General features: G+C 39.2%; 1 protein-coding gene across 1 annotated transcript in view; it reads right to left on the minus strand.

The window, feature by feature from the left end:
* Positions 1–16,779: 16,779 nt before the first annotated feature.
* Positions 16,780–19,484, minus strand: part of gria1a (glutamate receptor, ionotropic, AMPA 1a) — a 101,173-nt gene continuing 98,468 nt past the window's right edge. Inside the window, exon 16 of the mRNA XM_067387587.1 lies at positions 16,780–18,229. Within this exon, the coding sequence (XP_067243688.1) occupies positions 18,062–18,229 (168 nt within the window). The 3' untranslated portion in view covers positions 16,780–18,061. The remainder of the gene's footprint in view (positions 18,230–19,484) is intronic.

Genomic DNA, 19,484 nt, shown 5'->3' on the forward strand with positions numbered 1-19,484 from the left:
TCAGTGGGGTATGCAGACATCATTCATAATCAGATTATTCCCATTAGTCAAACTCGTTTGCACCAAAATTGGAAAAGCTAGCTGAAATTAAGTAAACAAACAAAACACACACACACACACACACACACACACACACACACACACACACACACACACACACACACACACACACACACACACACACACACACACACACACACACAAACAGGACAGCATATAAAATATATGAGATGTGAATAGACAAACAAATCCTTTTTGATATCACATGAAAAGCACAGAATTGACAGTGCTTGTAAAATTTTTTCACAGTCTGATTACACAGACTCAAAATATGACACATACATCTAGTATCACCGCCGCCATGGCGCAGTCGTGGAGCACATAATCTTGGTCGTGCTGTGAGGAGAGAGCTGTATCATCTCACAGGTCCTCTGCATTACACCAAGGAGGTTTATCTCCTCCTAAAGATGATGAGAAGAGTATTCTGGGAGCCCAACTGGGACATGACAGTCAACCATATGAGGCTTCTCTGTGTGAACAGGTCCATAAATAATGCATATCCTAAGACATCTGAGGAAATGTGCCTCTAATCCAGCGCGAATGAACAGAGACTCTTTAATACAGCAGAAAATATGTTTTATTTCAAAGTTCACATGCATGTTTAAATTCGAACATATAAGCATGTTGTGTAAGAGCGTTGACATGAGTATGCCTGCTTTTGGGTGCCTTTTTAGCTTGTTTTTCTCAACTGCAAGCCCCAGGATGCTGTGTCTTCCAGATACTTTACAGCACATGCTGTGTAAGATTGAAAATAAACCCCATTGGCTGCTTCAAAGTGTTAAAATGTGGATCCACCGCTGTGGACGGCTGTTTTGCGAGTCACAGATCTGCGCAGGCAGCCTCTAGCCCTGCAGCACTAACAGATTGTGGATGTAATTTAGTAACAAAGGGGACTTATAGATTTGTGAATCACACAGAGTGACAGCCGCTTGCTCTGAGTTTGGCTGGTGCTCTATTTTAATGCATATTATTTACATAAATTCCCCCCTCTTTTTGAAACGTTTGGCTTTGTGCCACTCAGTGCATTAATCATTGATCTTGAAAGTTATGGAAAAGACCAAGCTTTATGTTACTCTTCAGTGGAACTATAAAACTGCTAAGGCCCTGTCCCTGGATGCTACTCCATATACATGATGAATTATTTGAGTCTATGTGGTGGAAAAATAGCTCCAAGCTACAGTATCTGAGTGCTAAAAAATCCAGCCAAAGCAGGTTAAGAGGGGTTTCATCAAAGCAAATAGGTGCAAAAAACATTAGCTGTGACAATCAAATGATTGAGCCAATCAAATGATTTACCTGTTGCGGTAGTGTGGCAGTTAATGAATACCCAGGATTAAATGTTAACCCTGGGTAAAGTATGAGCAGTGTGAAACGTGAAGCAAGACAACCCAGGATTAACCATTTCAGGTGTGAAAAGCCCTGTAGAGAAAGATGACTTCTGGTTTCTTTTGGTTTTTGTTTTCCGAATTTAAATACAGCTTGTGCCATTTCTTGATCCCATTAATTTTTTTCTGTCTCCTCTCTCACTGTCCCATGTCTAAAAATATGGGCTAGCTGTCTTCATAATTGCTATTTAACAAACAAACATATTTCCATTTCATCAAACTGATCAGTGTCTTCTTTGGTAAAGATAAATGCCATATGAAGGTTAATTGAAAGTAATTTTCAAGGTCTTAGATCTTTAAATTTTAAAGGACAAAAATGTGCCAAATTCATCCATTCTAGACACCTGTTGCAAATAGGCTTGTTTGCAATTATTGACTAATCATCTGATTGTGGTTATTCGAGTAGCAGTTATTGAGATAATGACGATAATTGTGCAGTTTAAATTTCATATTTGCTATCCAATTAAGGGAAATCATTTTGCAGTTATATAACATTATATTATAAATTAACTATAAACAAATTAAATAAATATTATTCAGTTTCACAGAATTGAAGTAAATTATACTCATCTTTTGCCAAACCCGGACACTGTACAAATTGTGAATAAAAAGAGAATGCAATGATGCGGAAGTTTAAAATATTTTATTCAGAATACAACATAGATGACATATCAAATGTTTAAACTGAGAAAATGTATCACTTTAAGAGAAAAAGAAGTTCATTTTAAATTTCATGGCATCAACACATCTCAAAAAAGTTGGGACAAGGCCATGTTTACCACTGTGTGGCATCCACTCTTTTTATAACAGTCTGCAAACGTCTGGGGACTGAGGAGACAAGTTGCTTTAGGAAGTTTAGGAATAGGAATGTTGTCCCATTCTTGTCTAATACAGGCTTCTAGTTGCTCAACTGTCTTAGATCTTCTTTATCTTTATGATGCGCCAAATGTTTTCTATGGGGGAAAGATCTGGACTGCAGGCTGGCCATTTCAGTACCCGGATCCTTCTTCTACGCAGCCATGATGTTGTAATTGATGCAGTATGTGGTCTGGCATTGTCATGTTGGAAAATGCAAGGTCTTCCCTGAAAGAGACGACGTCTGGATGGGAACATATGTTGTTCTAGAACTTGGATATACCTTTCAGCATTGTTGGTGCCTTTCCAGATGTGTAAGCTGCCAATGCCACACGCACTCATGCAACCCCATACCATCAGAGATGCAGGCTTCTCAACTAAGTGCTGATAACAACTTGGGTTGTCCTTGTCCTCTTTAGTCCAGATGACATGACATCCCAGTTTTCCAAAAAGATCTTCAAATTTTGATTTGTCTGACCACAGAGCAGTTTTCCACTGTGCCACAGTCCATTTTAAATGAGCCTTGGCCCAGAGAAAACGCCATGCGCTTCTTGATCATGTTTAGATATGGCTTCTTTTATGACCTATAGAGTTTTAGCCGGCAACGGCGAATGGCACAGTGGATTGTGTTCACCGACAATGTTTTCTGGAAGTATTCCTGAGCCCATGTTGTGATTTCCATTACAGTAGAATTCCTGTATGTGATGCAGTGCCGTCTAAAGGCCCGAAGATCACAGGCATCCAGTATGGTTTTCCGACCTTGACATTGTTCCAGATTCTCTAAATCTTGGGATGATATTATGCACTGTAGATGATGATAACTTCAAACTCTTTGCAATTTTTCTCTGAGAAACTCCTTTCTAATATAGCTCCACTATTTTTCGCCACAGCATTGGGGGAATTGGTGATCCTCTGCCCATCTTGACTTCTGAGAGACACTACCACTCTGAGAGGCTCTTTTTATACCCAATCATGTTGCCAATTGACCTAATAAGTTGCAAATTGGTCCTCCAGCTGTTCCTTATATGTACATTTAACTTTTCCGGCCTCTTATTGCTACCTGTCCCAACGTTTTTGGAATGTGTAGCTCTCATGAAATCCAAAATGAGCCAATATTTGGCAAGACATTTCAAAATGTCTCACTTTCAACATTTGATATGTTATCTAAATTCTATTGTGAATAAAATATAAGTTTATGAGATTTGTAAATTATTGCATACACACTTTTTTATTCACAATTTGTACAGTGTCCCAACTTTTTTGAAATCGGGTTTGTATTACAAATTTTATTATATACGATTTAGAGGAAAAAGTAACAGTAAGTGACATGAACAAAACAGAAAAAAGTTGTCATTCATTAATTGTAAAATAAAAAATAACTTGTATGACAATTAATCGTCAGTACAAAATTCATAATCATGACAGGCTTAGTTGCAAAAGCATTAATGATTTTAATGATATTAAGGTGGAATAACTGCACATTGAGTTACCACTTACCAACACAATTGCAATGATCACAGATGTGACCGAATTAGAGAATTTTACAACAACAACAACAAAAAGCCAAAATAAGAAAACACAACATACATAGTGACTGATCTGATGTTATTGTTGTTGAACTTGATGCAAAAAAAAATGTCTCTCTCTTTTTTTTAACGTAGGCTTTTTAGGAGGAGAAGGAGGATATGACAGACTAGATCCAAACCTGCATCCTTAGAAACCTGCAGCTCCAAAGTGGATATAGCAGCTCTGACAAGAGTTCCCTCTTTTAAGTAAGATTTTCTGTTACTAAAAGTGAGTTTTTGAGGATTAGTTCACCCAAACATCTTTGACACAGTTGAGCTCAGCCAAGAGTTTTCTGCCATCTATGAATACAAGGACTTGCCCTTCACTGAGTTTTAATATCTATATGTGACTTTTACTTTTACACTCCAATCTAGAAACAATACATATACTATTATGCCATTAGACCAATATAGATTTATTTGCAATAACAACTAGAGGTTTTACCATTTATATCATGAAAAGGAAAAACAGCAGCCTTCAGAAATGTCCATTTTACCCCATTTCAAAAGGGAACTTGCAGGTTTATTAGAGTTGGTGGCCTGTGATTGCCTTTTAATGAGAGAATGACTGGGAGCGAGAGATAAGGAAAGTTCAGACTAAGAGGTCCTTGGTGGGATTAGAATAATCATCAAAACTGCCATGTCTTTAAAAAATCCACAATAGAACATGGCAGCCCAGCACACTTTCCCCTCTCTGCAGCCTATTTGCATTCCAGTGCAATGGTCCAGTGGATGCTCGTGAATATAGAATTTGTTCTCTTGTTAAAGACCCACCAGGCCATAGATTGAGGCAGGAAAATGAAAACTGTGCCTGCAAAGGAAAGAAACTTTAAATGTCACAGTTGTGTGATAAGATTAATTATCTTTTTAGTTGTGTAGGGAGTATTTAATTCACCTTTATGAAGAGCTGATTTAGTTGGCCTTTTGTAGAATGTTGTCTCAGAAATATAAAAGACTGCCACATGATCATTATATTATCAAAAATTTCCTATTTATTGGGCAATACACCATTTTCCAAGCGACATACATTGTTAGAGTGTATTGGAAATAAACCCATTCAGAGGAAAACTGCTTTTTTCGAAAGAAATTTTACTTTGAAATGGTCATCAAGCTCAGTTGAAAAGTAATACAACACTACAATCTGACAGGAGCTCTTTACTTTTCAGGTAAAATGACAAAAGGCAAGTTCTCTCTCTTTCCAATTGATTTATTTTTCACATTACCATTTGCTGATGGCAATCACACCTTTAAAGGACAGGTGCACTTCTGCCAGTTCAGAAAAGCAGGTCTGAACATGTCGACTGAGATATTGATCCCATGAGCGGGTTTGTGTAGTTCAAGACCAGCCAATGGCAGTGACCTCAACATGTAGTTGCTTTTCATTGCTTATGTTTTATTTTTTGAAAGCTCGTGCTTTCAAGTGATTTTCAGAGAACATGAAGTGGAAAAGCTTGTTCTGCTGTTTTATATGTGTTACTCAGAACCTCGGAGGACATTGGGTTGTTGCTTGTTGGGGAATGGAATCTTTTTTAGGACTCAAGTCATTCAGTCATTGGACCACAGTCTACTGTATTTGCAACCAATGACAAAATGTTAAAGTTAACATATAGTCATTAAATCAATTGATTATTCAGCCATAATTTTTCCATTGCACATTTCTGCAGAACCACAGAAATTCATCTCAGATAATTCGGAGGTCTTTCGGAGCACATCTTGGTGACAAGCCCAACCTTCAGTGAGAAAGGATTATGTTTCTCTGCCGTAAAGCATTCTGACATTCAGAATGATATTAAACTTCAATGGACTCAGATCAAGGTTCACCGATCATTCTTTCAGGCGCTGAATCCATTATTCAAGGTTAGAGGTGCTGTTTACTGAAATGAAAATGGGCTGCATCTATTATACATTCACATTACACTCAAAACACAAGTGGTGCTTTCTGTTTGTTAGAAGTAATGTGCGATTTGACAATACAAAGATGCTACCAGGAAATTGCATATGAGATAGACCTGCACTGCATTTACATCACTCGCAAGATGCTAATTATAAAACATTAGTGATCACAAGTGATCACCAGTCACCTATACATACACAACTTATGTAAACTGCTCAGAACTTATTGCTTTCCTCTGTATGAAGAGGGATAGTTAACCCTAAAATTAAAATAACGACATCATTTATAGAAACATATCAATCAAATGCACTCGAGAATTTAAATAAACTTATAAAAAGCACTTATTTAGTAATGGCTTAGAACAATTAAAATCCACACCCTGATGAAGGTTCATTAGCCCCATCGTGTCGGTGTGTGATTATGTCAACTTATGTCATCCGGGATACGGATCCTACACCCTACACTCTTTTGCATTCGTTGTTTTATAAACGTCATCATTTAATTACCCTCTTGCTGTTGCAAACCTGTATGATGCTATTTGTTTCCGTGGAACATAAAGGGGACATTTTTGAAGAATTGTTGCACAGTTCTTGCTATATGACTAGGCTCTTTAACTCTACACCCAGACAAGCTAATCAAGGTGTTCAGAATGAATTGCAAATTACAGAAAGGTGGGTTGAATTGGGTTTAGTACTAAAGTTGGCAGTTGCCTGGACTGGAGTTGAAGAGCTCTGCCATACAATGTCAGTTCATAGTGACAACTATAAAACTACAAAAATCAACAATAAAAGTGGACCAGGCGAGTTATGCACTTGATAAGTCTTTTGAAGGTATGTGATAGATTTGAATTGTGGCAGTATGGAATAAAAGACGCACAGCCTTTTATGTGTGTGAATATCAGATGTGGTACATTTGCCGGAAAAGATAAGCCAGCAATTTTACTACAATTTAAAGTCACTATGAAAGTGGTGACAGATCTTTTCTTCCGTATTGTGACACATCCAAGTGCAATGTATTATCGAAAAAGGAAAAAAAATGTGGGGCAGGGACTTTAGTTGTAGACTAGATTTTGAGATGTGGCTGTTGTACTTAAAAATTTATGTGAGCTTGCGGTCGATAGTGGAGGGATGGGGTTGTAGTGGACTTAAAATGATTTAAGATGTCTGGAATATGTCACTAGAGAGAAGACTTGTTTTCACCAGAAGACTGAGTTATGACAGTTTGATTAAACTAAAGGGGTGTCTACCTGGTCCTATAGGGCCACTGTCCCGCAGAGTTTAGCTCCAACTTGCGTCAAAACACCTGCCTGGAAGTTTCTAGTATATGCCTAGTAAGACCTTGCTTAGCTGGTTCAGGTGTGTTTAATTGGGGTTGGAGCTGAATTCTGCAGGACAGTGGCCCTCCAGGAGCAAAACAGCGCAAGTTGTATGTAGCAGTTTTATGTTTGGAACTACCTGAGGGTGAGTAAATGAGAGAAAAAAGTTTTCATTTTTAGGTGAAATATCTCTTTAAATTTGTACTTTAGCAGAAGTGCCTCAAACAAACTCTAGCCGTGACAGTCATAATAAACAAAACTGCCTTCAAGTGGGAGGCATATCCAGCTGTTCTTTCCATGTGATGTCCCTATAGTCAGGCTTGTAACAGACTGGAGGTCAGCTGGGACTGTCCTGCTTGGCTGTTCCTGCTCTCCTCTCAACAGTGACAAGCAAGGCTCCAGTGTGACTCTGTAATCCGTTCATCCGTCATCCCGTCTCACTCCATGTGCACCACCATACATCTCTCCGCTCTCTGCGTTACTCATTTAACTTCACCATCCATCTTACACTGGCAACTTTCTATATCTACGCCTAACACGAAAACTACCAAGCGAGCCTGTCCGATTCACCCACAGTAGATGGAGGGTTGTGCCTTCATTTTAACTTTTGATTCATAGCATATAGCGTTTAGTGATTTCCCTCTCAGAGAGGAAATTTGGATGAGATCAAAGGCTGTGCATTAACTTGGCTGGGATGAAACAGTGAAGGGTGCCTTTGTAGGACAGAAGTGAAATCATGAGCGCATTAGCTCGATTCGTACGCATCACCCGTGGCGGTGCAGGAGAGGAGGCAGGGGATCTATCTCTGTCACTGCACTGATGAGCCCCCGTGATTAACAGGCCTCCGCTCTCCGCACAGACCGCAAAACAGTGGGAGCCACTGATGAGCCAACGTACAAATACAATGCTCTTTTCTCTCTCCCTCGCTTTCTCTTTCTTTCACATGTGTACGTAAGCATGCCTGCTTTCTCTTTTTGGCTCTCACTCCATTGCATCCACTCATGTCTGCCCCCTGGCAAAAATAAATAAATAAATAAATTAAATTAAATTAAAAAAAAAAACACACATCTTACAGCAACCCCTTGTCAAAATGCTAAGGATTATGACAGAATTTTTTGACCTTTTAGTGAAAAAACAAAAAAAAATGTTTAAATGGGTTGAATCAGTTTCCGGATGGCACCGCAATACGACCAAAAGGGCACTTGCTATTTGTGATTAAAGGGGCAGGGGCTCAAGCCCATCCCCCGCCCCGTGCACACCACTGCTATGAAGTGTCGAAATGAATGCAAAATCAAAATAAAAGTAGCCTATATTAAAGTACAAGCCTTCTAGTAAAATTATTAGGAAAGCCCATTTTGCCCAATAAGAAAAAAAACATGCTTTAGTAAATCATAATTATGATATCAGTCAATTTTTTAAGTACTACAACATTATGAGATAAAAAGTCAAAATTGTGACATAAAAAGTCACATACTATAATTTTAACATAAAAGTAAAAAAAAGTCATAATTATGCTTTTTGGCATAATTTCACATTTTTAAGCCATAATCATGAATTTTATGTCACAATTATGACTAAGTGTCCAATAATTGTAAAAATGATCATAATTATTATTATATTTGGTGGAAATGGGCTTCCAGATACAATAGGTCTTTATTATTGAAGCACATTCAAATTTGTTGTTATTCATGGAAAATCTTAACATCTGCCCTAGCTCTAATATTTTTGTCTGATTCGTGAACAAACAATTCTTATGAGTCTGATATTTTTTTTAATTAATTTGATCCTGTTCACATAAATTATTCATTTTACTCATTGAAACATACTGATCAGAATCTCTAGTCCAACTCACTGACTTAATCCAGTTGGCCAATGCCTTACTGGAGAGGAACATTATCATTGACTTAAATTTTAGTGTATTTCCTCACACAACATAATAGTTTTAATTTTAGAAGACTTCGACTTATAATTTTACAGTGCTTTTGCTTTAAAAAAATGTAAAGTTTCTAACCCTTGTAATTGCATGTAAAAGAGCATAGAGTATGATCTAAAGGGAGATGACTTTCTGTCATGTTTCATGTATGTTTGCTGCTTCAAACCACGTTCATCCAGCCACCATGTACCATGTTGCCCCGAGTCATTCTGTCTCTCGATGATGGGATGATAGTGTCAGATCAGACTCAGATCAAATATTCTGTCCCCTTTGTGATTCATGATTAATATCAGGCTCGAAGCAGAGTAGCTTAGGCAGAAGACCACATGTCACTTAAGATATCCTTTGCTTGTATTTTTCATAGTACATCACTGTGGGTAATATATCTGTGAATGTTTGTGTCTGTATTTTATTGAAAATCTGGAAGTGATGCTGGATGGTCTGAGACCCTCTGCTCAGATAAAAGTGGCTGTGACTCAATTGTGCAGCCAAAAAGAAGAGAGATAGATTGATGGGAATTAATACAATTCACAGGGTGGAGTGTATGAGAGAATAGCAAAGAAAGGAAAAGAAAGAGCGTGGGATTGAGGCACAGTGGCAGGTGTCATGGATCCTCTCATGGCATCTCACACACCCACACTGTGTCTTCATTATGTATGCTGTTCAGGCCCACACAATCACACACATTACAATGCCACAGTCACAGTGTGAGCAATCAAACAGCTCAGGCTATCGGGAAGCATACTGCTATTTTAGACTGCCTTAAAATTGAGCTTTTCTTTTATACTGGATGCTTTTCAAGTCTTTTTGATGAGATGATGTCAAAGCAGTTATTGCAGTATGCAGGGGCCCAGATTAAGAATATTTGTACAACAGTTAGTTCCAGCGCCTTGAATCTGATTGGTTGAGCAGCATTTCAAGAGTGACTTTTCACTGTTTGTATCATGGACTGTCTGAGTATTAGCGGTGGGAATTTTCAGTGACTTTAGTGATTGGTGACAGGTGCTGACAAGTGACTGTCTTTATGAGTGAGATATTAAAAAGTTTATTTAATCAATTTGTTCAAATCTGCTGATTCATTCAGGAATGAAACAAGAATGTCTTTATCAGTGAGCCACTGAATCATTTACTGCACCGGTTTGTTCAAATACATTGATTCATTCAGGAATTAGACTAAACTGTCTTTATGAGTGAGCCATTGAATCATTCATTGAAGCAATTCTCTCAAAAACACTGATTAATTCAGTAACACCACTACTGTGTGTTTCTCTCAGACTTGGTTATTATTCTGTTGCTTTGTATGGAAGCATTTTCATTGACAGAGCAAAAACGAATAAAGTAACTGACAATATTGTTTGTAAAATGTCAGTTACTCAATATAACTACTTGTTCATTAAACTGTCAAACCACATCAAACCATGGTGTTTTTCTGAATATCAATACAGCTATGATTACATGCAGTTCGCTTTTGAATGGGAACTTGCACTGCGTCCCCTAGAGGGACCATCCAAAGTTGCGTATTTAACTTATGTGCAAATTTTGAATATCACATAAAACATTTGCGAATAAAGCACTGTTTCCACTTCCTGATACACTGGCGCTAAATATCACTAAGAAAAATGAAAGTTTCTGCAATAGAAGCCATAACAATTTTCATATATAATAAATTATTTGCGCCTCAGAGCGTGCAGATGAAACACAAGAAACGCTGTCATGTTATCTTGCATTCAAATGCCTAGTATTTGTGAATGCAATCGAGGTGCTTCTGGGAGGGAATTAAATCGAACCACTTTAATGACAGACTTTGCTCAGGCATTACAGAATGACCAAAAACACCATTTCATATGCTGTGCAACGAGATCAGTCCGCTGGTTGGTCCAGTTATGCTGTTAGATTGCAAAGTCACGTCTTTTTTGATGCGCTTCAAGGAATTTATTGGGTAAAAGTGCTTCCATCATAGTTTATGCGTATGTTTTTGTGTTGCATAAAAAATGTATCCTACTCAATTGAGTGCATACGTTTTTTATGCACATTTTTAGAATTTATGCACATTTTGGCATTTACATCCAGTGTTTTTTTTTTTTTTTTATACGATATCCCAAAATGCGCATAAAAATAGGTGGATGGAAACATCTATCATCAATGACATTGGCCTCCGACAGCCAATGACCTACTCTCAAGGGATGTGGGACACACATTTGGATGAAATGCTGTCTACTCTTCGAAGAAGCTGGATGCGCTGGGTATGATGCATTCACGTTACTGACTACAAGAGACAGGTAAGGAGTTTTTCCTTTCTGTTCTCTCCTGAGGGATAGTAGTTAGTGTTGGAGCATGTTCGGCTCTCGAGGAAGTTGAAGGCACTCATAGTGATGCGTCCATGTCTGTTCTTGTATGGTTCTTTATGAAAAAGAGAGAAAAATCTGTATTTTGAACTAAGCGGGCTTGACTCTTGAGGGGGTAAAACCCATGTTTTTGCAATGCAGTCACACTAATTGGTTCCATCCAGGTTTGACTGTCTTGAGGGATGAGAGTTGAGCTCCATGGTTTGGGTCCCGTGGCTGCTACTGCGGTGAGACAGGATCGAGCGTGGGGGTTGTGGGCAGAGTAGGAAGGAGTCAAACAGGAATCTTTCCTTTTTTGGCTCCTCTTGTTGGATCAAATATTGCTACTGCTCAATTTATTGTTTCTAATTCTGAGGAATTAGGGGCAGAAAGAGTGTAGTAGTCATTATTACAGTATATCAATTTAGGAGTTGTGGGAAGTTATGGCCTGCGCAACAAACAGATTGTTATCTGATTTGGTGGCATGAGTGATGGAAGAGATAACTTATGGCAGACTTTGCAAGCAATTTCTGCCTTGACATAACTGTCCAGCTCCTATGAGCCTTCTGTTTCCCCTTTGATCTCCACTCTGAGGCAGGAAACCATATTCAGCACAGATTCATCATTTAAGTAAATATGTTTTCCGTAAGCACAGAGATGTATTGATGCTTCCATAATATTTTTCATTGGTTGAGGCATCCACATGAAAGCACTGATCCTGCCATTTAGATTGTTATGATACTGCATCACTCCTGAATGGCAGGACATATGGCTCCTCCCCCCTCCGAGGAGGACTGGTTGGGTCAGCAGGCAGTGGTGCCAAATTGTTAAAAGACCTATTAAAGGGCACATGCCTAATGCGTTGTGCCCTTTCTAAAATCCATGTTTATGGTCAGAGCATGCGTTGAGTGCTTCGTGCCCTTTCTAAAATTCATGTTTATGGTAAGGGCATGTGCCGAGTGCTTTGTGCCCTTTCTTAAATTCATGTTTATGGTAAGGGCATGTGTCGAGTGCTTTGTGCCCTTTCTAAAATCCATGTTTATGGTAAGGGTATGCGCAGAGTGCTTTGTTCCCTTTCTACGTGGTTCAGACTGCCACATAGCCAGAGCATTGCTAGGCCTCCTCTTGCTATATAGAGTAGTTCTGTTAGAGGCCTCTGCTCCTCTGAGCTCTGCCCAATATTGTGTTAAGCTGCTGGCCCTATTATGTAGCCTCCTTAACAGGCATAGGATGCAGTGCTGAGGCCTCCGTCCCATGAGCTGAGCCAGGGGCTAAGTTGCTAGGCTCTCTGTGAGCCTCCCTGGCTACTGAACTTAAACCATTGTTAGGCCTCCTCTCGCTACAGAGAGACTCTTCGTAGTGGCCTCAGCTCCTCAGAGCTCCGCCTGGAAAGCAAGTAGTTAGGCTCTCTGTGAGCCTCCTTTGTAATCTGTCTTGGGTGTAAGATGTGGTTAGGCCTCCTCTCACTTTAGAGAGTCATCACTGAGGCCTCCGTCCTCAGAGCTCGACCAGGCAGTAGTGCGGAGTCGTTACGCTCTCTCTGAGAGCCTCCATGGCCACTGTTTGTGAAAGGAAGCATCAATAGGCTGAGGCCACCGCCTTCGATGAGCTATGTTGGGATAGCATTCTGAGTGTAGGCTCCTTGTGAGCCTCCTTGGAAACTGTCCTGAGTTTTGGGTGTTGTTAGGCCTTCTCTCATTTCAGAGTCACTATATTGAGGCCTCCGCCACTAGAGCTCGACCAGGCAGTACTGCCAAGTTGTTAAGCTTTCTTTGAACCTTCTTGCCTATTGCCTTTACAGAGGTTTCGGATCTTTCGGCTGTGGGCTCCTCTCCTCAGAGCTCCACCTGGGGTAGAATTATCAAGATGTTAGGCACTTTGTGGCAGGCCTCCTCTTGTTTGAGAACTTCAGTTGAGACCTCCATCCTTAGAGCTTGACTGGGTAGTAGTGTTGAGTTGTTGGGCTCCTATTGAGCCTCATTGGCTACTGCTTTTATTTAGAGTGTTGCTAGGTCTTCTATCTCTAGAGAATTGTTTCAGAGGCCTCCGCTCCTCGAGAGCTCCAATTGAATAGCAATTTCCGAGTTGTTAGGCTCTCCTTTGCCTTCTTGGAAGCTGCCCTGAGCGTAGAATGTCATTAGACCTCCTCTCATTTCAAACAGTCATCTTGCTGAGGCCTTTGGTTATGCAGTAGCACCAAGTTGCAGGCACTCTGCATGAGCCTCCTTGGTGCCTCCAGATGGTGTGGGATGTAGTGGTGAGACTTTTGTCGTCTTGAGTCAGCTAGGGACCAAGTTGTTAGGTTCTCTCTGAGCCTCCTTGGTTGCTGCTTGAAAGTGTAGCTTCATTATGCTCCCCTGAGCTCCGCCTGCTATTAGTACAGACATAGGATGCAGTGTTTGAGGTTAGGTTAGGGTTAGGCTCTGGGCATAGAACCTAATTTGGCTTCTTCTAGTCGTCCTGTTGAGGGCTCCATTCTGGAGAAGCTTCAGTCTATGACAATGGCTGTGTCCGAAAACCTAGGTAGCTGACTTGCTGCCTTGCTGCCTTATCAAGCAATGACTTTTAAGTCAGCGTTTGTGCATGAAGGCACCTCATGAAACGGATTTTGGACAGACTTCTGAGGCAGCGCAACAGTTTAATGATCTATAGCAATATAGTGCGAGCTTTGGTGAGAACTAAACAAATATTTAATTACTACAGTAATAATTTCCTGCTAGAAATTACATCAAAAGTGGAAAATGTTGGTCAAAAATGTACATTTACTCACAAACTGGCCAGCAAACGCAACTTTCAGACGCCATCTTTATTTTTCTAGCTCAACTGTCACAGAATGGGAAGCACAGGATTGTGGGATATCAAAGGGAGCTAAGGATACATCTATGCTGCCTTGAAAAATCAATCAGATGAAGGCATCTCAGGAAACAGGAAGTGAAGCTAACATTGAATTCGGACGTGCCTTGATGCCTTCCTACCTTGAAATGTGTCCTACGAAGTTTTTGGATGCAGCCAATATCACCTTAAAGTTGTTCCTATGAATACCAAGCTCTTGAGCTTTGCCTAGCTCAGGCTCTGGCCATAGGGAATCAGTCATGACAGCTGCTGGCATGTACCTGTGGGATGGGGACTCTTTTGATTCTTTGACTTATGTCAGCCATTAAAGTTGCCGTTGGTATTCCATTCCCTATAGCGCCTTCTAGGGGATGCAGAATTAGTTCCCATTCGACAAGGGAATGTCTCAGGTTATCAGGTTATGCATGTAACCATGGTTCCCTAAGAAGGGGAACAGGATGCTGCGTCCCTTTGCCATGCTTCAGGTACACACACACACACATATATATATATATATTCTCTCAGTGACCTAGAGCAAAACCTTTACTTTAACAGGACTATACTGAAAATGCCACTTTGCACAGTGTGCCACCTTTCAGACTAAACTCCTACTTGAAAATACATCAGAACTGATTATAAATCTGATATGCAAAAAAAAATAAATAAAAAAATTCAGTCACAACAGAGGCCTTGAGTGGAATTACACTACAGATCATCTTGACAGAATTTCACAAATGAATCTCCAGAGCACAAATCTTAAAGAAAGAAAACAAATTTCAGATATTATTGACTGCATCTCTAAGTGAGGTTGAGGATTTATACTGAAGGAACTGAAACAGACATGGGTGATCATTGACGTTTCAGTACATAGATGTTTGTGAATAATAATGGTTACAGCTGTAACTGGGTTATTTTTTACCTCATGCCAGATTTATCATCTGCTCAATAATGCAGTTGTAATATGGTTTGTATTTATGTAGGATGCCTTGATGAGACTTGAAATGTGATGTATGGCATCAGACCAAACAAAAAAACAAAACAAAAAATGAGGGAACAAACACCTGTTTCTTGGTTCCATATTCTGTTAACATCTCCATAATTAGAGCCATAGGGCATCCCAATTAACTCCTTCCTTTGTTTCTGCAGGGGAGCTCAAATTGACAAAGATTAATAAATTAATAATTCCTAAAACGAATGGGTTTGAGGCAACATGTGCCAACTGGTTGAACATCAGTGTGTGGGATGCACCTGTAGGTAATTAAAACAGTTTAAAGTGAGTCAAGCTCAAGAGATCTACAGTGGGAAATACATTAAACACCAGTCTTTCAGAGATGGCCACTTATCAAGTATCAAGTAATGAATAAATAATCACCCTGCTTTTTAGCAATCATTATTCAAATAAAATAACATTCACAGTAATAAATATTTTCTAAACTGAATACATAAAAAAATAAATTCACACCTAATGCACAAGTATTTGTGACAAAAGAATAATGGGTAAAATACAATTTATTTCCCATTGTTAAAAAGCAATGACCCAGCTCTTGATTGTGGTTAGAAAAGTTTTATTCATTATTTATTGAATGTATTTTCCAGTAAAATTTCAACCACATCTCTCCTTTATGATAAACAATACAAAACAAAACAAAACAAAACAAAACAAAAAAACCCAATAAGATCCCAAATAAAATGCTAATGTTTGTGGAATAGTCAAGAAGTAGGTGAGCATGAAGAAAATTTTGCATTAAAATACCCCAAAAATAAGAAGTATCAACATTGTTATAGTAGAAACACAAAGACTCTCAAAGACCAGATTTCTCTCTTAACTAATCGAAATCATCATCCTTATCAGTGAGAATATCCATCATTATCATGTAACATTGCATCAACAATGTGTAAAACACTAGTTCAATCAACTCTTCAAAATCTCACAGCGGTATAAATGTTAAATGTCTCACTTGAACTTTACAAATCTTTTACTGCTTATAAAATACTGCTCTCACATGAGGCCATAAAAGGCCGCAGTGTTCTGTGCCTAATAAAACACGTCAAGGAAATGGAAAGAAAAAGCCAGAGAAATATAAGAGTTTCGATGGCCACACAGTGTGTCATGTTTCACGGTACAATGGCAGTGTGCAGGGGAAGGCTGAATAGGTAGAGCTGTTTATGTTGCGCTAGAAGCCATGTTCTGAAAGCCTGCAGTGATGAAGCCAAGAGCTCTGAAAGGTCAGCTTGGCCCCAGAAGCCAGTCAATGATATCTCCAAAAAACATCATCTCATGAGGAGCCTTGTTGCACAGTGTGTGTACAGGACAGTTTCGCCTATGTCTGGATCTTGTAGGCCTAGCTGATCTGCTTTCTTTTCTTTGTTTGTTCTATTAACAGAAAACTTTGTTCACAGACAAAAAAATCTGTCATTATTTATTCACCCTCATGTCGTTCCAAACCTGCATGACTTCCTTCTATGGATATCAATGTTTTTGTCAATACAATGAAAGTTAATGGGGTCCAAAATAACATTATATTCACATTCTACAGAAAAAAAAAAAAAGAAAAAATACTTTTTTCCAAAGTATTTTCTGTGTTTGTGTTCAGAGGAAAATGACATGAGGGTGAGTAAATGATGATCATTTTCATTGGCCATGTCACATGTAGGCCCACATAACATGTTTTACAATTTCTGCACTGATTGTGGGGGAAAATCTGTTGAATGGATTTCAACAGGAATTAGCCAAATATTGACAGAGGATGTGTATAAACTGAAAGATGGGCATTTGGATTTGGTGGAAATCTCTGAAATATTCCATGCAGGCCTAGTTATATATGAACGAATCATTAAGAAAGTATCATCATAAGTCCTTTTTTGTTACAGCACCACCATTCACAAATAACTTCTTATAATGCATACTCAATGGCTTCTCTTTAATGAGATCTGGTGGTTTGTGGTGGGCAAAAACTAGCTCATTAAAGCACATTTGCCCATAACTGAGGTCAAATTTTCCTCCTTCCTGGGAGAGCTCCCAATGAAGTGGCAATCAAAACATATGACGGCTCACTCCCAGGTCTCTGATGAGGTATGGTGCCTGAAACGAGGCGTAGCAGCTATGCAAGGTCCATGAGGTGGGAAATCACAGAGCAAGATTATCAACAAGTTCATTTCAGCTATGCTCTACCGATTGACAACAAATCAAATTTATCCCTCACTCAGTTTCAGATTTACATCGGAGTATTTACACTATCGACAGGTCGCTAAATGAGCTGATATGTTTCTTCAGTATGCAGAGTGACGGAGAGAAATAAGCAAAGTTGTTAACGGGGCACTGGATCCATATAAATGAGTAAGATCTTGCTCATTAGCTTACTCTAACTCTTTTCTAGTAAGTATAAGGAAAAGGAACTTACAGAAATGCTGTATTTGTCATATCGTAGAACATATCTGTGCAAAAAACAAAACATCTCTGTGAGCTAATCCTTGAAAAGAAAATCAAGTTAGAGACAACATAGCCGAACACTGATATGAACTAAAATATTGCACACTCAGACAGAAGTAAACAGGTTTATAATATTGGCACAGCGCGAGTGTCGAATCGGACACAGACTTCTTTTTTTTTTTTTTTTTTTTTTTTTTTGAATTCATGACATAAACGAACACTTTTTCCCCCCAAAAGAGTTCCACAGGCTTATTATTGCAACACTTTTTTTTTTCTTCCTTTTTTGAAATGTTTCGTCTTTCTTTAGAAAATAGTTTTATTGGTGGCTATTCACTGAGAAGAGTCTTCGAGTGCATTTTGGCAGTACGATGCGTCTGTTGCGGGGCGGGCAGACAGACATAGGGGCAGACGGCAGGTGAACGGGAGGTCCGTGCGTTACATGTGACGCGTGCCGCTCCGTCAAGATGGTCACATGCCAGAGGCTCCCAGGCCCATGCTGGCCGCGTGGCTCATGCACGGCAGCGTTTGCACAGCTTTGGGGAAGTCATGTGTGACGATCCGCCCGTTCTCCCCGCCGCTACCATTCCCGCTCATCCTGGTCAGCGTGGAGCAGCGCATGGCGTCGTTGATGGATTGCTGGGATGGAGACACAATAGCGTTAGACAGGAATATGGAAATGTTTGAAAGATGCTCAATTTTAGTAGGAGACAGTAAAAGATGATTTAAGCATCTGCCTAATGGAGTATGCACATAAAATGTTTTGTCATGTGATGACTGGATAATTAGTTTGACAACATTTGTGAGGTGAACTAATCTGCAGGCCTATGGCAACAGATTTCCATCTTTTGGGTTGCCTGACTATAATTGATCAGCATGGTGGCTCGAAGGGTGCGACACAACGCCTTTAAGCAAAGCAAACATGTGCAACGCTAATGAATCTTTTCTGATAATGATGCATTTCAGGAAACAATCCAATATTGGCTAAATTGCTATAATAAATAACAACAGTAGCTCTCTATCCCACTTACATACTGTAGGCTCACTGAAAAACTGTGCCTCTACCGACATTTTTGCCAAACTTTTACCTATATATACAATTCACTTCAGTTAAAATGAACACTAGTGGCAGTAAAACAACAACTTTTAATTAATTTTTAAACATATTATGATTACAGCAGCAGATTATCAATTGATAAAGACTTATTTTCACGTGGTTCCTTGCACAATACTATGTTATGACGTCAAAACACTTTTACGATTGTGCATGATTTGTAAACTAATACATTTTTACGTTTGCATCACATTACGAGCTCCATATATATGGCTTTTCTGATGTAGTAATGTCGTGTCAGTTACGCTTGTTTCGTAAGTTGAATATGGAAGGCATAGGACGTAGCGTAAGTGTTTTGAACTGCGAGAGGTGCTACTCTTTCTCACTTGCAGAAGGCGGTCTAGCGGAAGCTAGTTATTTTACATGTTAAATATGGATATTTTTCATACACAAATGCATTCTTCACTTCAGAAGACATTTATTAAACCCGCAGAGTACGTTTATGATGGATGGATGCACTTTTTCGAACTTCAAACAGATGGTTTCTGTGCATCAGGGTGATTATTAATATAACTCTGATTGTATTCGTCTGAAAAAAGAAAGTCATTTACACTTAGGATGGCTTGAGGGTGAGTAAATCATGGGGTAATTTTCATTTTAAAGTGAACTAATCCTTCAACACTATCGGTTAAGTTTAGGGTTGGGTTTAGTGTAGGCGGTACGTTTTTTTCAAGCGTGATAGAGCATTAGCCTTTTAGCACAGCAGAAAACATTGCCAGATTAACATTCATTTGTTTTAAATAAAACTAAATGTGTTTTTAGCACCACTCACTGAATATT

Source organism: Chanodichthys erythropterus, chromosome 1, assembly GCF_024489055.1.
Source record: "Chanodichthys erythropterus isolate Z2021 chromosome 1, ASM2448905v1, whole genome shotgun sequence".
In the NCBI taxonomy this organism is placed as follows: Eukaryota; Metazoa; Chordata; class Actinopteri; order Cypriniformes; family Xenocyprididae; genus Chanodichthys; species Chanodichthys erythropterus.